The following is a 26,997-nucleotide window of genomic DNA, read 5'->3' on the forward strand; positions in this document are numbered from 1 at the left end:
GGGGTTTTTCACATGTCGCGCCGTATCTCAAAAACGATTTATGATTATTGCTTAAAATTTTACACACTTTTTAGTTATATTAATCTAAAGATCTGTATACTTTTTGGTTTTGATTCAAAATTTTATTTTAGAGATATTGAGTTTTTTGTACAAAAAAAGGGGTTTTTCGCATGTCACGCCGTATGTCAGAAACTATTTATGCTTATTGCATAAAAATTCACACACAAGACGACGGGTGTATCATGTGCTCATGGCACAGCTGTTTATTATTTGATAACTTAAGTTTGCCACAAGGATATAATTTGAATTTGAATTGTTGTTAAGAACTATTACTAGTAAACACAGGTCAAGTTAAAGCATTGCATGTTTTATTTCACATACACTGACAAATTGAATATATGATTTGTAATTATTGCACACAAACTAATGTTCCATCTCCTTTTAGTAAAATCAAGCTTAGGCTGTCCATTTTCATAAATGTCAACTATTATATATTTTCTGTACTTTTACTATTTTGCTGAAAAATTATGTTTTACTATATAGCATTTCATTTGTTGCAGATTTTCATATATACCCTATTGTCAATTATAATAGTTCCGATGCTTCATTTTCAATTATAATTGTGTTATATGAAGCACTTGAATAATTTGGAGTGTAGAATACTTTGGATACAGAGTCAGATTTTCAACTTGAAGAAGCTATAAAGAAATATCCTGCCAATTTTTTTTGAAAGTATCATTTACAGAATAATATGAAAAAATAACAATATTGGATCATTCCTCAAATTGTGATCGTAATCTTTGCATTTTAAGGCTCAATTTCAATACATACAACTTCAATATATTTCAATAGGTCTTTGACTTTCATAAAATGCTTCAAAACAGAAATACTGTTATAATTAGATTTATATGCATTCATATGCATTATTTTTATTAATGCTTTTGTTCAGTAACTTTATTTCTTTTTATCAACTACAAAACATGCATACCATATCATTTTCTTTTGATTATACTTTGTTTTTTAGTCTCATATTTAACAGAATTTTGAAAAATATCTTTGACAGGAGTAAAGCTAGAACCTTGAGTGATATTGACCTTTACCCTCTACAGAGATTTGACAACAATGACAGCTTGATAGAAGTAGATGGCAATATATTCTGCAGTAATTCATCAAGTGCACCTAGCAGTATTGGTCTAAGTTTGTCGAAAGCATCTCTGGTATGTAATCAAGTGCACCCACCAATATTGGTCTAATTTTGTCTAAAGCTTTTCTGGTACTTAATCAAGTGCACCTAGCGTTATTGGTCTAAGTTTTTCTAAAGCTTTTCTGGTAAGTAATCAATTGCACCTAGCAGTATTGGTCTGAGTTGTCTAAAGCTTCGCTGGTATGTAATCAAGTGTACCTAAAATATTTTTAGTTTGTCTAAAGTTTCTTTGGATTGTATCAAGTGCACCTAATAGTAATGGTCTAAGTTTGACTAAAGTTTCTCTGATGTGTAATCAAGTGCACCTAGAAGTAGTCTAAGTGTGTCTACTCAAATTTGCTGCACAACATTAGTCTGATTCTGTGAAAAGCTTTCCTGATACATAATCAAGATCACAAAGCAGTATTCATCAGAATCTACAAATTTTGATTTTTATATAACTAAGAATAAATATTGCTTACCCCAGCTGAATACATCATGTAAAGAAATTGCTTGGTAATGTTATGGTCATCATTTGATCAACAAAATGTAAAATTGCACTTATTGTATTTCCCTCTTTGCTTGCATAAGGATAATTAAACTTCCTTTTCCTTCCTGAGTAATATGTGTATGTAATGTAACTTTAGCTGCTTCTATTTGTGATTATAACCAACTATGCTTTGGTTTCTCTATAGAGTTTTGTCATCATTATTTCCCACCTCTGACAGTATGATATATGTGATGTTGATACTTCTGTATTATAGATGGAGATGTCTTGGGAGCCTTTAGATATACCTGCCAAAATATTCGATTATGAAGTTGGATTTTCTTCGACAGCAGGAAGTTCAGCACCTGATATCATGGCATTTGAGTCTACTAAACAACATGCACATGTCAGGGTAACCCATGCCAACATACCTGATGCCACTGAAATCTACATCATTATAAAAACTATCAGTAAATCCAATGTAGAAGGACTGACAGTATGTTTTTGTTATATTTCATAGATATAGTTGATATAATACATATTTGGTAACTGCTTCATGGACAGCGAATGTAGGTTTAGTATTTGATTGACTCCACCAGTCATTCTGTCCGTCCAAAAGACAGGTACAAAATTTTCATCAAAGCTTTCTTGGCTTCTATGAAAAGGAATGATTTGATATTTGGTGCCCAGCATGATAATGTTGTAGGATTTAAGTAATTTCTAGATCTGCCTTGCAGCCACTTCCTGTTTGATGATAGTTTGACATGTCAATCAATTTTACACAGTTACGCAGGTCCAGATCGGCATTGGACTTGTTTAATTTAAAGAAGTTGTATATTGAACCAATAAGTTTTACACAGCGAAGCAGGTCAGATGTGGCATTGGTCTTCTTGATTTAATAGAAGTTGTAAATTGAACTTGAAGCCGAAGACAAAAATTATTGACAGTGATAAGTTTTAATTTAATGAAAAAGAGTACTGAAATTATCATTAGTATCATATCAACACTGAACTACACTTTAAAGTTAAGCATACCTAAACAATACAAACAACACAAAAACAATGCATGCATCGAGGTACATCCAATTTAAATTTCAAACTGGTATTTACTGGTTTTCAAACTCAATTTTATGTCTTTCAGACAATTTCTTTTATACTTATTTATTACTAAATGTTTTCATTGTTTATTTAACTTCATGTCTATTTATTTTGAAAGTGTTTTATATAAACATGCAAGAAATAATTATCATTTGATGTTGAGCAAACAATAATTAATATTTTTTCAGTAATAAAAATGTTTATTTCAGACACTGGGACCATGTTTTATGGATACAACTCCACCAGATTTTACAGGTTCTATATCTGTATCCTTGTCTGGAGAATATCTGGTTGCCTCCTGGGCAGCAAATGCTTTCTCAGATAGTGAAGAATTATTTGATATGGATTACCAGTTTGCTTTAGGTATAAAGTGAATTATCAAATCATTTTTTTTGTCTTTCTTTTTGAATGATATGCACTTTGACAGTAATTTAGCTTTCATTAATCGTTTCACTCAGATAAATGCCAGTTTCAATGTCTTATAATTCCTTTTTTAGCTCACCTGGCAGAAACTGATAATAGATAGACAAAATATTTATTAAGCACAAATAATCAGCAAGACAAGATCTACAAATAGGTCAACATGGCCCAAATCTTTCTGTCGACTCCTTATTAGAGTTATTGCCCTTTAATGATGTTTACCATTTTTTTTTGTGTTTTTGCCCAATATCTCGAAAACTATGTTAGAAAGATGAAAATTTTAAATAGAAAAAATTATCAGCAAGACAAGATCTACAAATAATTCAACATGACCAAAAACATTAGTCGACTCCTTATTGAAGTTATTGCCCTTTAATTACAATTTTTACAATCTTTGCCTATTATCTTGAAAACTGTAATAGATAAATAGAAACTTTGAATAGAAAAAATGATCAGCAAGACAAGATCTACAAATATGTCAACATGACTGAAATCATTACTGAATTTATTGCCCTTTAATGATAATTTTTAACATTTTTTGCATTTTTTGCCTATTATCTTGAAAACTATAATAGATAATTGGAAACTTTAAAATAGAAAAATTATCAGCAGGGCAAGATTTTCAAATATGTCAACATGACTGAAATTATCAGTTAAATCTTTATAGAGCTCTAATGATGATTTTTACCAGAAAGTGGCCATTGTTCAAGATGCAGGTGAGTGACACAGGCTCTTTAGAGCCTCTAGTTGTAGACTCCCAGGTTAGGAATTATTTGTTAGATGAGATCGTAAATGGGGTTTGAACATAATGTTCTTAAAAAAATCACATCAAGTAAACTTTTCCAAATGTTTAGTTGACTTGAATATTCCAGGGCCCATTGACAATGCTTTTGAAAAGGTTGTTTTGGTTGAATAATGATTTTAATTCCTTCTCTAGGTCACACACCATATGGAACTGAGATACAAAACTTTAAACCTGTACAAGGCAGTACAACATGTGTGTTAACCGTATCCCCAACTTGTACAGCTGTTAATATAACAGATCTTGAATGGAATATCCATGGACATCATACATACTATATATCCATTAAAGTGACCAATACAGCTGGACTGGTCAACATAAAAACATCCACTCCATACATTCATGATGTCCAGTTACCTGCACAGGGTGTTGTTCTTGATATTGACACTGAGGTATATATTTTATATTACATCATGACAATTTATTTTATTTCTTGCAATTACCTATTTGCTTATGAACCACTCAATCATGCTTTTAAAATTTGTTGTTACTGATGACAGAATGGTGGTCAAGTTCGATATTGGCGATTTGAATTATTGACATTCAGGAGTTGTTGTCATTGATAGATTGGAAATTGGCACTTTATGTCGTTTCTGTGAAATTACTTATTAACCATCCAGCCAATGCTCTTAAAATTTTAATATGCTGTAACTGATGACAAAATGGTGGTCATGTTCAATATTGACATTTTTCATTTTTGCTATTTAGAAGTGATGGTTCTTTATAGATTGCAAAACAGGCATAGAATGTGGCAGATCAAACAAGCATGAATGTTTTAAAATACAGAAAACTGGATTGCTGTCAATTTGACAGCACATTCCTTGTTAAGTTTAGTTCAGTTCAAGAATAAAATGGAGGGAATAACACATAAAACATTTTGAGTTATACATAGTCTTTTTATATGAACAGAGTTAGCCATAGTCTATTATCCACAAAATGACGTGTTTATTATTTTTTATCTTTCAGTCTTTCTCTACAGATATTCCCTTAATGGTATGTTTACAAGTTAAGCTGTATAGTATGTATTGGAATCATTTCAAGTATTTCAAAGGCATTTTTTGGTTTATGAATGTTTTTTTTACATAAAAAAAAGGAAATTAACCAGTTCATAGTTTAACCAAAGATCAGTCTTTTTGATAGATTAGGATAGAAGAGCTTGTTTTGAACCCTTTTCATGCAGATTAATAGTATATCACTGTCAAGATTATGATAAAAGAGCTTGTTTTGAACCCTTTTTATCCAGTTAACCAGTTTATCATTGTCATTAACAACTTGTATGTTTAGGACAAAGAAGATACAGATTTCCAGAAAGTCTCCAACAGTATGGCTGCCCGCTGGTCAGGATTTGCACATCCACATTTAGATGTAACCTACAGTATAAGTATTGGTACTACCATGGGAGGAAGTGATGTTGTATCAATGAAGGATGTGGGTACCAGTCTAGCTCACCAGGAAACAGGACTGTCTCTGACACCTTATCAGGTAATAGTGTCCTTTAATCTGTAGGAATTATTCTATTACAAAAAGTTAACAGAAGCAAATGATGTTATATCTTTGAAAGATATGTGTACCAGCCTAGGTGATAAGCAAACAGGACTGTCTCTGACACTGTATCAGGTTCTATTCTTCAGTCAACATCAATATTTGTGTAATTGTATCTACAAAGAATTTGAATAACAGTTTAGCTCACAGGGAACCAGTTCTAACTCTGGTAATAATCATGAATCAATTTAAGTAACCATATTATTTGTTGAAGAATTGATTTTTTATCTGTGAAGGATGTAGTGTAGCTTACCAGGAACCAAGAGTGTATCACATCTCATAAATATATCTATTTAAATTTAAATAAAACATGAATGTTAGTTGCCAGAATTTAACACTAATTGTACTGTTGATATACCCAAATATTATTTCAGAAACTTTATTGGTTGGTAGTTCCTTCACTGAGGTTGTCTGAAATCAATAATTTCAAAATCAATAGTCATAATAATATAAAAATAAAGAGATGTGATATAATTGTCAATGAGACAACTATCCACCAGAGTTCAAATGATGTGGACGTAAGCAATTATAGGTCACCATACAGCCTTCAATAAGAAAAACTAATACTGTATATTCAGCTATAAAAGACCCCCCACGTAAAAACTGTCAAAAAGTTCAAATATAGAAAACATGTATTTTAAGAATATACTTGTCATGATTGTTGCTGTAATTTTGTAGACATATTATTTCACTGTGACTGCAGGAATATACTTTATGATTTTTTCTGTGTTTTGTAGACATATTATTTCACTGTGACTGCTGTAAGTTCTGCAGGTAACACAGCTGTATCTTCTGATGGTGTTACCATAGTAACAGAAGGTGATGTTCTGCCAGGAGTTGTAATCAGTGATGGAGACCCCTGTAATATGACTGGTGAGTATATATTACTTAACTGCTGCCATATTAAGATAGAGATGACTCTGTGTTCATGACGTTTACAAATGACAAAATGTTACGCACGTATAGACCAATTTCAAGTTGTATTTTGTTTTTATGAATGAGTTACACAGGTTGACCCAAGGTCAATTGACGTAATTGAATCATTGAACAATCGGTTCTTACTGTGACGTAATAACATAAGCATTGTGACATAGGAAATGAGTGCGAAAGTGAACAAATTTGAAGTTTTTATAATGTTTTAAGTACATGTATATATATAGCACATATATGATTAAAAGGTGATTTAACAGTTAACATCAATAAGACAGCAACCCAATGATGCTGAAAAAAAAAAAAAAAAAAAACTTTTTTCAGTGGTAAACATATGTGTTGTCTTTTGTAGATCTGATTGTGGACCATCATGAAGAGGTATGTCACTTAATATCATTGTTAAGATTAAAGATTATTGAGTTGAAGAATAGATATTTACTTACCGGTATTTTTTTTCTATATAAGACAGTTTATCAAAACACCAACACACATTTAATTGTGAAAGTTCATTCCTGGATGCCAATAACTATAAAAAAATATTTGCCCCCTTCCGCTATCTCTCTAAAAAAAGGAATATTTGTGGAAGTGAAACTATTCAGGTTAGTCTTTTTCAACTTTAATAGGTAATGCAAAATACTAGTATACTGAAAATGAAAGCACCAGAAAAACTACTACTAATATAGTCTTATTTTTTACATTAATATTTGTTTTACAGGACAACAGAATAAACTGTGAAGAGGAACCTGATGTCCAGTTGTCACTGAATTCACTCAAGGCTTATTGGACAGTACCAGACAATATAAAACCTTATACAACGGATGCCTTTATTGCTGTGGAACAAAGATCAACTGTTGGAAGTATGTTCATTAATGAGTTGAATTTTTTGCCGTAATGTTGGACTTATATGAATATACTGTAACCTATTATCAGTTTTTGATTTCCCTGTTTGCTAACTACTTTTACTCTTGACTAGTTATATATACTCTTTATTCTTATTTGATTTTAATACTTTAAAATTCACCAATGCTTATATATTGTAGACATATGGACTACCTTTCGTGAATATGTACATGTATCCACAGTTTTTGACATCAGCATAGATGATTTGGTACTAAGTCCAGGCATAAAGTATCGTTTAACACTGAAGCTATGTGCAAGGATGTTCTGTTTCTCTCCAGTCAGTACAGATGGTGTCATGGTGATGGCTAATCCTCCAGCTACAGGGGACATAACTGTGGAACATCTAAATACCACAGTAACTGGTGGGGCTGAGAAGGTTAGTACATGGTCAAATAATTCTACTCTTTAATTTTGAAACTTAAATCTGATGCAGATTGAGATTAAGGAAGTATGAAATAATTCAATTGGTAGTAATTTTTCTTTAAAAAATAATTATGCAAAAGGTTTACTAGATTTTTCTGGAATGTGCGTATGCTTAAAGTATGTGTTTTTGTTTTTCTAAAAATTAGACCAGTGATATATTAAAGTTTAGGTGAAATAAAGACTGAAATATAATTTATTTCTACTACAGTTGATGATATCATTTGATAAATTTTATGATCCTGATATTGAAGACACAACAGAGAAATATAGCGCCATCTGGAAATATGAATATGCAGTGACAGATAACTCTGTAAAAGGGAAGACATATATAACATGGATGAACTTAGATACCTTTACCACAAATGGAAATAGGGTGAGAAGTTATAACAGTATGGTTCTAATTGTTAAGTCCTATCGAGGTATTGAGATTAATTTGATGCTGGAAAAGTCCTTTTTAAATGACCACAAACAATTTTTTGGGATCGTATAATGGTATGATGTCGTCGTTGTCTGCGTCATCGTCCGAAGACGCATTGGTTTCCGGACAATAACTTTAGTTTAAGTGAATGGATCTCTATGAAATTTTTTAAGAAAATTCAAAAGGAAGGTTGGGATTGATTTTGGGGATGATGGTCCCAACCGTTTAGGAATTAGGGGCCCAAAAGGGGCCCAAAACAAGCATTTTTCTAGTTTCAGGATAATAACTTGTGTATAAGTATTTCGATTGCTCTGAAATTGTACCACAATGTTTAATACCACAAGTAAAAGGTTGGGATTCATTTAAGGGGTTATGGGGCCAACAATTTAGGAATTAAGGGCCAAAAAGGGGCCAAAAACAAGCATTTTTCTAGTTTCCAGACAATAACTTGTGTGTACATGTATGGATCTCTCTGACATTGTACCACAAGATTCCATATAGCAAAGGGAAGGCTGTGATTGAGTTTGGGGTTAATTGCGCCAAACATGTAGGAATTAAGGGCCAAAAAAGAGCCAAAAACAAGCATTTTTCTAGTTTCCAGACAATAACTTGTGTTTAAGTGTATGGATCTCTCTGAAATTGTACTACAATGTTCCATACTACAAAGGAAAGGCTGGGATTGAGTTTTGGAGGGGTTATTGCTCCAAGGGGATTTCAAAAAGTTGGGGGGGGAGGGGGGATTTTTTTTTCCAATTTTTTTAAGGGATTCATATTTTTTTTTCAAAATTTTTCAAATTTAGAATCTTTGAAAAGTTTCAAGAAGAAATCTTCAATTGCACAGTATTGTGCAATAGATTTGTAAGATCTTTGACCACATTTATTTTTTGTCAGAAACCTATATTATGTCAAAAATTTGATCACAATCCAAATTCAGACAGTATCAAGCTTGAATATTGTGTCCAAATTTGCAAAAAAACTGTTCAGGGTTTGACCTCTGCGGTTGTATCAGGCTGCGCTCAGCGAAGCATTTTATTACAATTAAGTTTGTGATAAATAATGCAGAATCAAAATCAAATCAAGTATACAGTCAAAGACCATCAATAAAAAACAAAATGTCTAAAATTTGTGTAAAATACGGCATAGGAAATGAATATTTCATGTCAACATGAAAATTATGACTACTATTCTGTTGATACTCTCGGGTTCAAAAAGCCCAGCTTTGGAAGTCCTAACAAGTCTCAGTGGATGTACAAACTATGTTAGAATTATATATTTATTCCTGCTTTGAGATGAATAGACAAAAAAGAATTTAATTGTAGAAGTTTGCTTATAGTGAAGTTTAAAATATTAATAATAGTGACTTAAAACCAACTTTTTGATTTCAGATCAACTTTGAAATGGTATTAACAGGAGAGATGGACTTCTCTCGTTGTAAGAAGTTTTCTATCAGAGGATATGACCAAGTTAGACTAAACTCCATAGTATCAACAGAAATTAAAGATTGTAAAGCATTTAATCCCATCCTTATCAACCCAAATATTGTGATAGATGCTGTAGGAGTGGCCAGTGCAAATGGTCAGTTTATTTCATGTCTGTGGTAAACAAAATGTGCTGGCTTATTAGAAGTCAGTGCTTTCTGATATTTATATAATTATTTTGACTGAATTGCTTTTAAGATTATATCTATACTGTTCAAATTTTGTTTCTCAAGTGGAAAACTTGCATATTGTTTTCATTTAGGAAGAAAGGATTTGCTTGTATTTTCCTGTAGGTTTTTGTTGATAAACACTTAGTGTGAAACATATTAGTATTCATTAGATAGTTTATGGTCCACATTATATGTTAAGACTTTTTAGTTTAAAGACAAAAGGTTTATTTTCTTTTACCAAAAAGAACATTGATAATGATTATGTTAGGTAAATATAATCAAGAAATTATATATTAATTAAAAATAGTCCTTTTTCTGTTTGAAAATTATCTTTCCAATACAAACTAAAGCATTTTGTTTATACAAGCTGATGCAGCACACTCTTGGTGCAATTAAACTCAGAAATAACTAAGTATGAGCTAATTCTTTTGTTAACAATTACAGTCTGTCTTGTATGCTTTTTAAGATGGAGTAGGCATTCCAATTTATCTGGAAGAGAATGATAGATGGAAGCCAGCGGACGAGGATTATACACCATACAAAAATCTTATCTCAGCAGTGTGGCCCACTCTGCGTCACGGAGAGAATGTCAATTACAAATATGCCATTATAGATGCCAGGAATGTTGATGTTACAACGTACTACAAACAAGTTGGTCAGCTGAACTTGGTAGATCCATGTATCCCAGATGCTATCAGATGTGGGGAAACTCGTAAGTGTTGTCTCTCTTCGTACCATGTTTTAAGAACATTGCCCAGGTCAACTTTGATATGATGAACACAGGTTAATGGAGTTACTAAGAGTTAAAATTAAATGGTATGAGTAACTTTGTAATGTCATCATTTGATCTTTTAACCCAAGTCAAGTTCTACCCAACCAAAATGCAAGATGGCAGAGAATTTGTTGAAAATGAAATGAAAATTATTTCAGTGAATTTTGACTACATGTATTTACTTTTATGCAACAAGTGACCAAATACACATTTTTTTATACCAATATAACCAAAAATCTAGCAAATCTGTTGTTTTGATCGCAAATAAAAATGGTATCCTTGATATATATACCACTTTATATTCAGCTATTGTTTTGGATTATGAAAGTTAACATTTCTCTTAAAATGCTGGCGAAAGGAATTTGACTTATATTCAACCAAACCAATTGATGTATGCATTGTTAGTTATACAGCATACCATTTAATCACAGTCTGTTATATTTTTATATTCGGTCTAGGAAGGGAAAATTCATTTTTATTTTATTGTCATCTATTATTTCTTGAATAAAGAACACCATTTTGAAGAGTTTACTCCCACATCAGGTTACTGTTTGATAGCAGCACACATGCCCAGTTCTGTAAAACATTTTCATGACAGTGTTCTCCAAGTTATTCAAATTGAAGTTGACTCTCTGTTTATAAAGGTACAATTGGTATTTTATGCCATCTTGGATCACAAATTACTACAAATAATCAGTTGAGTCAATACTACAATAGAACAATTATAGTGCAGAAATGAATTTTTATTTATTAGACTTTTCATTATCAAGTCAGTAATATGAATTCATCTTATGATTTTTTATATTTTTCTTTATAAAAAATCAGACCATACAAGATTGATAAAAATTTCAAAGCTTTACTATATAGGGGGAGATAACTCAAATAATGTAGATACATTGAATTTATCCATTTTGTTATTTAGCAGAAAAGAGTGACCCTATTTTTTCTATAAATGCTTTTGTCTCATATTCTTTTCAGAACTCTATCCATATGTTGTCTTTCTAGGGAAATAATAGTGCCTCTGCCATGTATAAACCTCCCAAAATATGAGAATTTTCCACACAACATTTTAAAATATGAAAAACTAATGTGCATAATTTTGTTGTTGAAAAAGTTTGGCACTTAACTTTTAGATGACTTAAATATTTTCTCAAGAATAATTTCTAAATTTTACTCTTTTTGTCAGCTTATCTGATATATATAAAATCCTCTTTTAATAAATTCATAAAGATTAGAAAATTAATGAATGAAGAATGAAGCAACAGTTTATTAATTAATATCATATGTATAACTGCACGTTTGTAAATATCATGTTTTGCTACAGATAGAGAATTTATGAATGAAGAGTTCACACACAATGAACTGGTCCATGGTACAAGATACACAGTATGTATACATGCTGCTCAGACTGCTATAGTGAATGAAGAATGGATACAACAATTACCAGCTGTCAGTGCATGTAGTGATGGAATAATCGTAGATTTAACTCCTCCTACCGCTGGAAGATTGTGGATTGGTCATAATCTAAATACAGTCTATCAGGTATGTATTCATCATTCTTCAGCCTTAATTGTGTCTTCTAGTTTTTCTCCATTACAATTTACAATATAAGTTTACTCTGCTCCAATGATGTCTTACTGGCCATAAATACATTGTATCTCCACAGATCTCATTTGATTGTGTTCTTGAAGGGCTTTAAAAACAAATCACTCCTGAGACTTTAATTTTAACCAGTGCTTCAGATGAGTAAATAAATTTCACACCTAAGCGCATGTTCCCACTATTATGTAAACAATGTAGGTTATCACTCAGATACCTTTTTAATTTTATCATCTTAACATTTTATACATATATTTCTGATGAACTAAATCAACTTTGCTTGAATTATTTAGATGCAAACCAGTAAAATTTGAATTTTTTTTTTAAAAAATCAATCTATGTTCGGTATTGAACATTTTAGTTGTCAGAATTGGGACATTATACAGATATTAGGTCAGAAACAGGTAAATATAGGATGTCAGACAAGTACTGTGGGTTAATTATTATTCTTGGGATACCAATTTTTGTTGATTTCTTGGGTGTAGATATACCATGAAATTAATTGTTCAACAAAGTACAAATTTATTAAAATAGGGCTGATTTTTAGAGTAATTTCTCCATATTTTACTTTAATGACCAGAAAAAGTGTGTCTGTGCAAGGTAAAAATCCAGTTAAAAAGATCTTCAAACATCTCTTATCTTTTTTCTGAATTATGTTAAGATATCAAACACACATTTGTTGACCGCCTCAGCAGTACACACTTTGCTACTGTGCAGCTAAATTTAGAAGGATTGTTTGGTTTGAAATATTTTATAGCTGCTTCAGACTGTATTGTTTTCTGCCAACTTATCACATAAACTATTGTTGTTTTTGGTAATGCAGTCCGTGTTGTAAAATGTTACCTCAATTATAAAAATTGACTTATTGTAATAAAAATGATTAATTTTTCAAATTGTTTATTTTAGACTTCAGACTCAGATATGTATGTAAACTGGGACAATTTCCAAGATGTGGAAGAATTTAACAATGGACCACACCCATCTGGAATTAAAGAATACATATTAGGAATTGGTGAGAAAAGCATATTAGCCGAATAATCTGATTTTGCTTGCAATTCAATAAATGAGATTTATTTACAAATTTTAAGGGGTGCAAGTGTATTATGAAGGATTTTATCTATTCCAAAATATTAAGTGGGTATATGGGGAGGGAATTAAAACAAAATAAACATTTCTCATCCAATTTTTTTTCTCAGCAGTCGAAGTAGAATTCCCCTATAAATAGAATATTTTTTTGTTTTTACTTTGTTAAACATGGTGTCATCTATGTAAACATAGCCTATAAAAGATTCCCATTCCTTGTGTTAGAGATCTCATGATCTGCTGTAGACGAAACATTGACACATATTAGTTCATTTTGATGCTAATGACTTTTTATATGTAGGTGACATTTTAAAATATCTGTATTTGACAAGACCATAGTACTGAATGACAAGAGTGAATGGGATCATAGATCAATTTCAAAAATAAAAACCTACAAAACTCCTGTCACTGTAGAGATATGAGTAATACTTTCTGGTAAGGGTAATGATGTAATTGCCAGGTTTATATTCACAAGGAGCTCATAGTAAGGGTAAACAATGTTATTGCCTGCTTTGTATTTATAGGTAAAGATGATTTTGTCTGATTTATATTTTCCCCAAAAAATATTATTAGGATATGATATCCTTTTGCCGGATTTAAATTAACCTGTTATACATAGAGTAGGTATAATGTTGCCTGTTGCCTTGTATATAGTAAACAGGTAAATTTAGTGGGAATATGATGTTGCCTCTTGCCTGGTTTTTATACGCCCATCAATTTTTGACGGGACGTATTATGTTATACAAATGTCCGGTGTCCGTCCGTCTGTCTGTCCGGCGTAAACATGTCGCACCGTAACTTGAGAATGACTAATCCAAATTTCATGAAACTTTACATAGTTGTTTCTTATGATGATCAAACGATCTGTATACTTTTTGGTGAAAATAAGATTAAAACTTTTTGAGTTACGGGACTTAGTAACTAAAACAGGTGTGTGTTTTTTTTCACATGTCAGGCCCTATCTCAAAAACAGTTTATGATTATTGCTTAAAACTTTACACACTTCTTAGTTATATTAACCTTAAGATCTGTATACTTTTTGGTGATGATTCAAAATTTTATTTTTGAGTTATTGAGTATTTTGTAAAAAAAGGGGGAGGGGTTTTTCACATGTCACGCGGTATGTCAGAAACTATTTATGCTTATTGCATAAAAATTCACACACAAGACGGAAGGGCGTATCATGCGCTCATGGCACAGCGTTTATTATTGACCAGTGAACTTTTTGTGTTGTTATCTGATTTATATTTCCCTAAGATTATCTTTTGATGTTTATAATTGTGTTCCTTGGTTTTATACACTAAGTATATCAAGCAGGGGTGTACTGTACTGCCTTTTTGTTTTAACAGGTACATCTAGCGGGGTAGTGATGTTGCCTGAATTATATTTATTTGAGAATATCTAGTTTTTATAATTTTGTTGCCTGAATGTATATATCAGGTATATTTAGCAGGGGTATTATGTTTTGCTTGATTTATTTTTACCAGGTACATCTAGTGGGGGTAATGATGTTGTTGCTTTTGAGAATGTTGGAGTACTACAACATAAAGCCTTACATCAACTTAATTTGCAGAATGGTTACAAGTATTATGCTACTCTGAAAGGTTGGTGGAGGTTATTAGCTTACAAGTTAAAGCTGAAATATTAATGATTAAAATTGAAACATTTTCTGCTTAAGAAGATATAAAACTGTAAAAAAAATATGTTAAGTGTTAAAATAAATAATTAATTTAGATAGATTTAACACTTGTCATTTGTTTAAAAAGGTATGTAAACCTGTAGATGTCTTCTTGCTTGCTGTGTTGTTGGTTTGCTGTTGACAAGTTTATTATCCATCAGCCATTGAACATTTGCTTGAAAGGTTTAATTCATCAATTTTTTCTTTTTTTTTCTGCTTCTCTGCTGTACATAAGTTTGCAATATAAAATATTAAATATTGTAAAAGAGAGCAATCATGTGTTTTCAATGCAAGTTGAATTTTTGTTCATAATATTTTATTTGAAGAATTACCATTGATCATTACAACTCAAGTTTTGAATTTTTTTTTTTTCTGACATTGTAGCTGTTGATTTTGCTAACAGAGAAACAGAAGTTGTTTCTGAGCCAGTTATCATAGATACAACTCCACCAGTTACTAGTAATAAACCAATAGTTTTAACAAACAGGCATATAACATCCACAACAGAAATAGATCCATGGTAAGTATAGTTAGGGTTAAAGGTTAATTATAACCAATAGACATATACCATCCACAACAGAAATAGATCCATGGTAAGTATAGTTAGAGTTAAAGGTTTATTAAAAATAACAGGCATATAACATCCACAACAGAAATAGATCAATGGTAAGTATAGTTAGGTTTAAAGGTTAATTAGAACCAACAGGCATAAATATCCACAACAGAAGTAGATCTATGGTAAGTATAGTTAGGGTTAAAGATTAATTAGAACCAACAGGCATATAACATCCTCAACAGAAATATATCCATGGTAAGTATAGTAAGGGTTAAAGGTTTATTAGAACCAACAGTATATAACATCCACGACATAAATAGATCAATGGTAAGTATAATTATAAGAAGCAGGCATATTACATTCACAACAGAAATAGATACATGGTGAATATAGTCAAGGTAAAACACTTTTGATATAAATCTATGTCTATCAAGAATGCTTTTACAAATCCTTTATTTATATATGTTTAGACTTGTCATGCTTGAAATGATTGTTGACAAACACAGTAAGTATAAAAAAAAGTTTTTTGTTAAGATTGATTGCGCAAGAGGCAACTTGAAGGACAATACAAAATACTACTGAACAAACTGATAACAAATTATGATGTCTTTCCATCGTTCTGCATTTGTGTCATACCAATACATCTATTTTCATTATTTGCAATTTAGTTGGAAAGATGTATTCCTTGACTTAGAATCTGGTATAGATTATTACATGTGGTCAGTTGGATCAGAGCCAGGATATACAGATATGATGTCATATTTGAAGGTTGTTGATGAAGAATGTGGAAGGTCAGACAAAAATAATCCTTTAGATCTCCAGGATGGCCATTTCTATTATATCAATGTCAGGGTAAGTAAGTGTAGTCTATACAGTGTTTTGATCTTCAGAGAACATTTTATAACTTACTTGAAAAGAAAACAACCATACATACTGCTGTAATTATTGCATTCAATTTGAAATTGAAGAAATGAGACGTGCATTTCACCAGCTTCTAGAATGGTTAAAATAAATTTTATTAAGCTTTAATAAGTGCACCACTACGTTCCAATAATTGTCATTAGACATAAATATTTATTTGGTACATATTGGAGATTAGATTTTCATGACAATTTAATACTGATATATATTTTCATTTATTTAGGCATTTAACAAGGCAGGATTATCATCATTAGCTACATCCTGGGCTTTCCAAGTGGACACAACGCCACCTACACCTGGTCATGTGTATGATGGAGATAAAAGTCAGCTGACAGGAAGTGTCAAGGACATTGACTACCAGACAGACACCAAAGTGTTACATGCCTGTTGGGAAGGTTTCCATGAATCTCACTCCACCATTAAAGACTATTATGTTTCTGTAGGGACCTGTCCTCAGTGTGAAGATATTTTACAGGAACAGGCTGTGGGAATTACATATGGTATGTTTAAAACTCTTGAAATCCTAATCCACTATTAAAGACAATTATGTTTCTGTAGGGGCCTGTCCTCAGTGTGATGATATTTTACAGGAACAGGTTGTGTGAATTACATATGGTATGTTTAAAACTCTTGAAATCCTAATCCACCATTAAAGACAATTATCTTTCTGTAGGGGCTTGTCCTCAGTGTGATGATATTTTACAGGAACAGGCTGTGGGAATTGCATTTGGTATGTTTAAAAATCTTGAAATCCTAATCCACCATTAAAGACTATTATGTTTCTGTAAGGGCCTGTCCTCAGTGTGAAGATATATTAAAGGATCATGCCGAAGGAACTAGGTATGGTTTGTTTAGACCACCTGAAAATTTCACCTTTCCATTAAAGATTATTTATTTTTTGGAAGGACCTGTCCGCAATGTGAAGATAATTACAAGGAACACAGGCCTTGGGAATTACATCATGTTATGTTTAATTAGATCTCTAAAAATTGCAATCCATTATTAAAGACTATTATGTTTCTGTAGGAGCATGTCCATAATGTGAAGATACTTTACAGTTAACAGCTGTCAGAATTACTTATTGTTAATTATAATCAATGAAAAACACTTATAAAATTAACAAAGAATTTGGTTCCATAGACAGATTCAATCTTTGTATGACAAATTAATTGAGGCAGATATCATAATTAGACAGCAAACATCACAAAAAGAAAATAAATTAAAATTTTTATTACCAATTTTACAAATGGGAGAACATTTTAAAGGTATCAATCAAAAGAAAAATTAAATAGATCTGAATTGAAATATTTATTTTACAATTTACATGAGCAAACATCCAGTTTGGTTTAGGTCTTAGATATTACACCACAGTGTCGGCATGTATCACTGCAAAAGTGTAACAAATAAGTCTTTCATATGTATGTTTTGAACTATTTTTAGAATTTACATAAGAGCACATTCACCTTGGTACAGGACTGAGATTTTACACAACCATGAACGTGTTTATCATTCCACATTTGTAACAAATGATTCTTACATAAGTATGTTTTGTTTTACTTCAGAATTTCATTAGAGAACATCCATCTTGGTACAGGACTGAGTTTTTACACAACAATGAACGTGTTTATCAATCCACATTTGTAACAAATAATTCTTACATATGTATGTTTTGTTTTACTTCAGAATTTCATTAGAGAACATCTACCTTGGTACAGGCCTTAGTTTTTACACAACAATGAACGTGTTTATCAATCCACATTTGTAACAAATAATTCTTACATATGTATTTTTTGTTTTACCTCAGAATTTACGCAAGAGCACATCCACCTTGGTACAGGACTGAGATTTTACACAACAATGAACATGTTTATCATTCCAAATTTGTAACAAATAAATCTTACATATGTATTTTTTGTTTTACTTCAGATTTTACATTAGAGAACATCCACCTTGGTACAGGGCTGAGATATTATACCACAGTGACGGCTTGTAACACGGCAGATATGTGTACTACTGTGACTTCAGATGGCGTTATTATAGACAACAGTGCCCCTGTTGCTGGAATGGTTCAGGATGGAACTGGATTCCATGACACAGAATACCAGTCTATCATGTAAGATTGCTACTAATCAGATGTATTCCTTTTTAAAAAAAGAAAAAGAGTAGTGTTGGAAATTATATTATGTGAAGTAGAAACATTAACCATTAACACAACTCATTTATGTCCTGGTAACAGTAGCAGAAGGTTCCTAGTATTCAATATGTTTATGTGTTTGCTCTTTGGTTAATTTGATGAAACCTGTAGCAGCTATCTACATAAACTTTTACCATGAAATATTTCAATGAAGCAGCTGTAAATATGTGATAATATTTTACAGAAACTATATCTCTGCTTAGTGGCATGGGTTTAATGAAACACGGTCTGGTCTGAGTTTTTCCTTGATACTTGAGAGACATTTTTCAATAAAACAGCTTAAGAGTTAATATTTTACAGGACCTATATCTGAGTGGTTTGGGTTTGCTGATCTGCAATTTGGTCTGAGCTTACCCTTGATACCTGACATGTTTCAATTAAACAGCTGTAATTGAGTATAGATATTTTACAGAATAGTACCTGACTTATTTTAACGAAACAACTGTAACTAACAATTAATATTTTACAGAAGTTATATCTCTGCTAAGTGGTATGGGTTTGATGATCCTCAGTCTGGTCTCGAGAAGTATGTATGGATGGCAGGAACCACCAAAGGAGGCACTGATATTATACCAGAGACAGAACTTCATCTGACTGAGACTGCTGCTTTCTATAATACTTCTTTAGGACTACCGTTGAACCAGAGAATATTTGTTACAGTCAGAGCTTACAATAAAGTTGGTAAGACACAGTATTATTCTGTATCATTTTGATCTTCTGTCAAAAAATGGTGAAAATGATGAAAATTGGCAAATATAATAAGTCTACATCAAATGATTTCAATGTTAATCAGTCACCTATTTGGTACTAGAATATTGTATGATCATAGATAATTATACACATAATCCCAAGGTAAACTGCAGTTTATAGAATTCTTTATTATCCACAACTGTTTAGTGCATCTGAATTTGCATGGGTAAAACCTGGTCTGAGAACAATCTTAAAGTAATAGCTGCAAGCAATAAACCAAAAAGACACTTAACAACTTCAAAAATCAATGATAAATCTTTTGTAATAACAAACCAGTCAAATGAAAGATCTTAATTCAGAAACATTTGTCAGGCGCTCCATCTAAACTATTGCCTGTACCATAGAAGGATTGGTCCCACCCTGTCTGTTGACACAATATTTCCAAGATATTCAACCTTGTGTTTCAAAGGACAACACTTTGCAGCTTTAAGCTTTAATCCAGCATCTGATAATCTCGGAAAGACCTTCTGCAAATTAACCAAATGTTCATCAAATGTTTTTCTAAACACTATTATATTATCTAGGCACAAAACTAGAATATGCCACTGCAATCAAGTCATTGCTGTCTCAATATTTCCTGAAAACATAGCTCTTGCTTTGCACAATACAAATTGCATCATAACATATTGGTATAAACCATTTCTAGGTGTAGAAAATGCAGTATTTTCCTTATCTGATGGATTCATAGCACTTGATGATCATAAATACTCAGGTCCAAAACTGACATCCACTTTTCTCCACTCAGTGAGTCTATGGTATCCTCTATTCAAAGAATCGGATATACATCTTTGATCATTTTATCATTCAATTTCCGGTAATCAACACACGGGACTCTTAACTTCTTAATTTCTTCATCAATTGCTTGATGTTTATAAAGAAAAATTCTTCTCAGAGGTTCCTTAACTGGAATGTCTTCTTTCAATTTAATACAATGCAAACAAATTGTTGTTTTTCCCATCTGTCCTGTCTGATCATAGAAAGTATATTTATACTAAATCAGAATTTCTTAAAACTTCTCGCTATCACTTTCGATAAGTTTTCTGTCCCTTCATGTACTGTTTCTCAATTCTGCTCCCACTAGATACACTTCCTTCATATTAAGGTGCCTAAAGTGAAGTTCCATTTTCTGCAAAAGAGAGTTCTAGTTTGGAATGTCTTTATATCTGTTGGACCTCTTAAGGTTGAAAGGAAAACAAGCTGTTTTCTCTCATATGTACAGGTGTACAGTCTAGCAATGATCTTATTATACTGCCAAAAAGTCAAACCAATCGTTTTGAGTAGTCCAATTAAATATTCTTTTCAAATGAATTTTGAACTGTGTAGCTGACTTTAATTTGTCTTTCTTTCCCTGAAGATAGTAATTGTTTTATTTCCCTCTGACATTTTTACAAACACTGTCAGCAAAAATAGAATAAATACTGTTGAACATATCAGTTCACAGTTCTATTTTAACCAGCAAACAAACTCATGCCGAGGATACATATGTATCACTTTTCTTATTAATACACTCATAATAATCCTTTCCATCAAATTGAATTATTTTCACCTGTTGAATTAACACTGTTGTCACTTACATTTTTAAACTGCTCAGTAACTGGCATACTGGTCATAACTGGATATGCATATTGACCCGAGGCAAAAATTAGATTACTAGGTGTAGTCAGCTTGTTCTAATTGTATGGAATAAAGATCTGTGCTGTCTAACTGTAGTGAGGAATATACCAATTTTGATTAAAGCGCTACCCCACATTTGTAAGAGTAAATATTCCTGGTTGAGTATATTGATGATTTCTAAATGTTGTGTGATGATCATTATTCCTATATATATATAGATCAACACGAGTAAAATCCATATGATAAGTGCCATTTCATACGTCTGTTTGAATCTCCCAATACAATTTAAACATAAAAGATATAGCACTTAAGGCAATGCAGTGTCTCAAATACTGGAATCATTGGTCCCACCACTGCAACCATTTGTAACTTTACCCCATAGAGGAATGGCAGAATACCAACAAACAAATTCATTAGATCAAATGTTTTTATTACTAAATAAGATTTGATTACAGTTTACATCAAATAATAATCAGGCAATTATTCTGGACAAGAATATTGTATGAAATAAAAAGTATCAAATGCCATTGATTTATAAAATATATAATCCCACAAGAATTATCAAGGCCTGTAACAAATTTCTCCTGACTTGAAAGTTCCTTCCTCCCTTTTTAGTTCACCGGGCCCGAAGGGCCTCATGTGAGCTTATGCCATCACTTGGCGTCCGTCTTCGTCTGTCGTCTGTCGTCGTCGTTGTCGTCGTCTGTCGTCGTAAACTATTTAAAAAATCTTCTCCTCTGAAACTACTGGGCCAAATACCTTTAAACTTTAACTAAATGTTCCTTAGGGTATCTAGTTTATAAATTGTATCCGAAGTTTTGATCCATCGACAAACATGGCTGCCATGGATAAAAATAGAACATAGGGGTCAAATGCAGTTTTTGGCTTATATCTCAAAAACAAAAGCTTTTAGAGCAAATCTGACATTGGGTAAAATTGTTCAATTGGTCAAGATCTATCAGCTCTAAAATTTTCAGATGAATCAAACAACCCATTGTTGGGTTGCTGCCACCGAATTGGTAGTTTTAACAAAATTTTGCAGTTTTTAGCTCACCTGGCCCACAGTTGTCATCGTCGTCGTCCGTCTGTTAACTTTTACAAAAATCTTCTCCTCTGAAACTACTGGGTCAAATTTAACCAAACTTGGTCACAATCATCATTGGGGTTTCTAGTTTAAAAAATGTGATCAGGTCAACCAACCAAGATGGCCGCCATGGCTAAAAATAGAACATAGGGGTAAAATGTAGATTTTGGCTTATATCTCTGAAACCAAAGCATTTAGAGCAAATCTGACATGGGGTAAAATTGTTTATCAGGTCAAGATCTATCTGCCCTGAAATTTTCAGATGAATCTGACAACCCGTTGTTGGGTTGCTGCCCCTGAATTGGTAATTTTAAGGAAATTTTGCAGTTTTTGGTTATTACCTTGAATATTATTATAGATAGAGATAAACTGTAAACAGCAATAATGTTCAGCAAAGTAAGATCTACAATTTAGTCAACTTGACCAAAATGGTCAGTTGACCCCTTAAGGAGTTATTGCCCTTTATAGTCAATTTTTAACCATTTTTCGTAAATTTTTGTAATCTTTTACAAAAATCTTCTGCTCTGAAACTACTAAGACAAATTTAACCAAACTTGTCCACAATCATCATTAGGGTATCTAGTTTAAAAAATGTGTCCGATGATTCCGCCCGCAAACCAAGATGGCCGACATGGCTAAAAAATAGTACATAGGGTAAAATGCAGTTTTTGGCTCATATCTCTGAAACCAAAGCATTTAGAGCAAATATGACATGGGTAAAATTGTTTATCAGGTCAAGATCTATCTGCCCTGAAATTTTCAGACCAATCAGGCAACCATTGTTGGGTTGCTGCCCCTGAATTGGTAATTTTAAGGAAATTTTGCCGTTTTTGGTTATTATCTTGAATATTATTATAGATAGAGATAAACTGTAAACAGCAATAATGTTCAGCAAAGTAAGATCTACAATTAAGTCAACTTGACCAAAATGGTCAGTTGACCCCTTAAGGAGTTATTGCCTTTTATAGTCAATTTTTAACCATTTTTCGTAAATTTTTGTAATCTTTTACAAAAATCTTCTCCTCTGAAACTACTAAGACAAATTTAACCAAACTTGGCCACAATCATCATTAGGGTATCTAGTTTAAAAAATGTGTCCGATGACCCCGCCCGCGAACCAAGATGGCCGACATGGCTAAAGAATAGTACATAGGGTAAAATGCAGTTTTTTGGCTCATATCTCTGAAACCAAAGCATTTAGAGCAAATCTGACAGGATAAAATTGTTCATTAGGTCAAGATCTATCTGCCCTGAAATTTTCAGACCAATCAGGCACCACGTTGTTGGGTTACTGCCCCTGAATTGGTAATTTTAAGAAAATTTTGCAGCTTTTGGTTATTATCTTGAATATTATTATAGATAGAGATAAACTGTAGACAGCAATAATGTACAGCAAAGTAAGATCTACAAATAAGTCAACATGACCAAAATTGTCAATTGACCCCTTAAGGAGTTATTGCCCTTTATAGTCAATTTTTTACAATTTTCATAAATTTTGTAAATTTTTGTAAATTTTTACAAAATATTTTCCACTGTAACTACTGGGCCAAGTTCATTATAGATAGAGATAATTGTAAGCAGCAAGAATGTTCAGTAAAGTAAGATCTACAAACACATCACCATCACCAAAACACAATTTTGTCATGAATCCATCTGTGTCCTTTGTTTAATATGCACATATACCAAGGTGAGCGATACAGGCTCTTTAGAGCCTCTAGTTTGTTATTATTTTGAATATTATTATAGATATATATAAACTGTAAGCAGCAATAATGTTCAGCAAAGTAAGATCTACAAAAAAGTTAATATGACCAAAATTGTCAATTGACCCCTTAAGGAGTTATTGCCCTTTAAAGACAATTTTACACAATTTGTTCATCAAGTTTGCTAACATTTAAAAATCTTCTCCTCTGAAACTACTGGGCCAATTACCTTCAAACTTAAATAAATGTTCCTTAGGGTATCTTGTTTATAAATTGTATCCGAAGTTTGTATCCATCGACAAACATGGCCGCCATGGCTAAAAATAGAACATAAGGGTCAAATGCAGTTTTTGGCTTATATCTCAAAAACTAAATCTTTTAGAGCAAATGTGACAGGGATAAAATTGTTTAATTGGTCAAGATCTATCGGCCCTGAAATTATCAGACGAATTGAACAACCCAATGTTGGGTTGCTGCCACCGAATTGGTAAATTTAACAAAATTCTGCAGTTTTTTGTTATTATTTTGAATATTATTATAGATATACATAAACTGTAAGCAGCAATAATGTTCAGCAAAGTAAGATCTACAAAAAAAGTTAATATGACTAAAATTGTCAATTGACCCCTTAAGGAGTCATTGCCCTTTAAAGACAATTTTACACAATTTGTTCATCAAGTTTGCTAGCATTTAAAAATCTTCTCTGAAATAGGTGAGCGATTCAGGCTCTTGAGAGCCTCTTGTATGTGTGTACTGATCAGATCGATTGACTGATCATTTGGTGGATCACTTTGGCTCTGAAGGACAGAATACAATAAAAAATAAAATACATTGCCTAAGGTACCAAATTTTTATGATTTAGGAACATTTTTATTTTCATGGATATTTGATTTTGTGGTTTTGCAAAGTTGGCATACAAGCCTATAGAAAATTCTATACTTTGTCAAACATTTAAATTTGTGGTTCAGGTATACCCAAGATTCCCTGGAATAATAATGAATCCACAATAAGTCACCTGCTCATTAATATTTATATCTAGCCGATGAATGGAAAAAAATATGTGCCTGCTCATGTCTGCTTTTTTGTATTTAATATGTTGAAAGAAGATATATGGATTTGCTCTACCTGAAGTTTATCATCAAATAAAAAAAATACACACACATATTGAACCAGTGAAGCAAGATGAACTCCACCTGTATGAAATGTGATGCCTGTAAATGACACAGAAACCAGGTGTAAAAATGATACTATATCCTGGCGTCATCGCAGTGTCTAGGGAATGTATGTCAATACAAACTAGTACTGTTGCTTACAATTTCTCATTGTTTGATACAAAACTTGAAATATTAACCATTGTAGAAGCTATAAGAATAAATACAATTTAAGCAGACAATGGCACAACTAAGTTTAAGTTTAAATGAGAGTTATGACAGTTAACTTTTCTAAAAATAAAACTAACATTTTGACTAAATTATTTCAAAGAAAATCAAAATTGTCATTTGAACTACAAAAACCAATGATAATACTTTAATTTAATTTATGAAAGATTTTTAAATGTTACTTTGTAAGTGTTTATAAATGCTGAGGATTTCTAGAATTTGAATGGTAAAAAAATTAAAACATAATAACTAAGTTACTCACAGAATTATTATTTACTGTACATACTACTTTCCTTTCATTTCATTCCATCCATCGATTTGATTCCATAATTCCAATTTCAAATTCTTCCAAAAAAACACCCCAATAAAGCTTAATTTTCCCTGAATACATCAAGCTGCCACATGTCCAACTCTTGCGAGCTAATACTAGAGAGCCAAATTTTGAAAAATTTCCCATGATCCTTCAAACAAAGCATTCTATGTATCATTATTTTCGCCCTTCCAACAGTTTTACAAATGTAGAAAAAGTTATGCCTTGCTTATTTTAATTTACGCCAAGCTTACCACTTTTTTCTACGCCTGTATTGCTACAAATTTATGTTTCCTGCTCCTTTACGCCTGGATCTGGAATTGTAACTACCCGTTACACCTGGTTTACACCATATTTCCAGGTGTAATACACCTTATAATTTCGTACGGGCAGCAGTGAAGCATGAATATATTGGGGACACATACAGCAGTAAAGGCTGAGGTGGTTATTAGGTTAAAATACAGATAATACATTCTTAAGAATAAGTAACTAAATGAGAATATAATTACAGGTTTATGGTCAGAATCAACATCCAATGGTTTTCTGGTTGACACATCAGCTCCTGTTATAACAACAACACCTACATTCTCTCCTGACTTTGGAATTAAGGGATTGACACAGATTTATAGAACATCTATGAAGGTTGAATGGGCTGTTGATGATGACGAGTCATATATAAAAAGACAGTATCTGTCTGTCAAATCTCATATTGGAGGAGAATTTATGTTGTCATCACAATCAGTAAGTTTGCAGTCAATCTAACACCAGGGGAGACAATTCATGTTGTCTTTACGGTCAGTTACATTTCTATCTGTTTATTTTTGGAATAAATATTACAAGTTACTGGCTGGTTACAAATGTAGCTTTATTTCAACCGTCTTCTCTACCTGCATTTTGTGAGTACACTCAATAAAGTGTCTTTAAGTGAACACTCTTATATACCGTATATCGGGTATTTTTCGCGTGTGTCTAATTTTTGCTTTGTTCGCGGCAGTTCAAGAAACACGAAAATTTGACCTTGCGTAAATTTCACTGCACATTCCCAGATTTATTATTGTTTGAAAGTTTCATACATTATACTGTTGATTATCAAGTCTTTTGTGTTGTTCGGTAGATCACAAGAAAGTGTATACTTAATTAAGATCTCTGTTTATATAAATAATTAAAATTACTAATCATATATGGCACACCTTTTGACAACACAGCAATCAGTGACAGGTAAAAAGATGTTAATTAGCGACGATCTATTGATTGGTGTCATAACACGAACATTTTTCATCTGATGTAAAATTAAAATAAAAATAAATGACATTTACACAGATACTTGTTTATCTGCAATGATCAATAGCTTCAATTTTTAGCATGCCCCATGGTCTGTACATATTCTATGTTCGTTGAAAGTTCACTGAATTATGTGTATTTTCGTTTGTAGTACCCATATGTATTTGCAACAGATTACCTGTCAGTCAATCAAGCTTATGTTGTTTACATTTTTAACAATACG

The 26,997-nt window shown here is 32.1% G+C and overlaps 1 protein-coding gene across 1 annotated transcript in view; it reads left to right on the plus strand.

Moving 5' to 3' along the window:
- Positions 1-26,997, plus strand: part of LOC127706498 (uncharacterized) — an 89,661-nt gene that overhangs the window by 35,754 nt on the left and 26,910 nt on the right. Inside the window, exons 15-36 of the mRNA XM_052211149.1 lie at positions 1,064-1,217; positions 1,948-2,166; positions 2,977-3,130; positions 4,125-4,381; positions 4,956-4,982; positions 5,274-5,471; positions 6,269-6,404; positions 6,814-6,839; positions 7,177-7,318; positions 7,502-7,737; positions 7,993-8,157; positions 9,588-9,777; positions 10,317-10,562; positions 11,947-12,164; positions 13,128-13,233; positions 14,792-14,908; positions 15,367-15,502; positions 16,207-16,390; positions 16,683-16,959; positions 18,386-18,572; positions 19,123-19,334; positions 26,005-26,234. Of these exons, the coding sequence (XP_052067109.1) occupies positions 1,064-1,217; positions 1,948-2,166; positions 2,977-3,130; positions 4,125-4,381; positions 4,956-4,982; positions 5,274-5,471; positions 6,269-6,404; positions 6,814-6,839; positions 7,177-7,318; positions 7,502-7,737; positions 7,993-8,157; positions 9,588-9,777; positions 10,317-10,562; positions 11,947-12,164; positions 13,128-13,233; positions 14,792-14,908; positions 15,367-15,502; positions 16,207-16,390; positions 16,683-16,959; positions 18,386-18,572; positions 19,123-19,334; positions 26,005-26,234 (3,817 nt within the window). The remainder of the gene's footprint in view (positions 1-1,063; positions 1,218-1,947; positions 2,167-2,976; positions 3,131-4,124; positions 4,382-4,955; positions 4,983-5,273; positions 5,472-6,268; positions 6,405-6,813; positions 6,840-7,176; positions 7,319-7,501; positions 7,738-7,992; positions 8,158-9,587; positions 9,778-10,316; positions 10,563-11,946; positions 12,165-13,127; positions 13,234-14,791; positions 14,909-15,366; positions 15,503-16,206; positions 16,391-16,682; positions 16,960-18,385; positions 18,573-19,122; positions 19,335-26,004; positions 26,235-26,997) is intronic.

Source organism: Mytilus californianus, unplaced genomic scaffold, assembly GCF_021869535.1.
Source record: "Mytilus californianus isolate M0D057914Y unplaced genomic scaffold, xbMytCali1.0.p SCAF_6, whole genome shotgun sequence".
Lineage (NCBI taxonomy): Eukaryota > Metazoa > Mollusca > Bivalvia > Mytilida > Mytilidae > Mytilus > Mytilus californianus.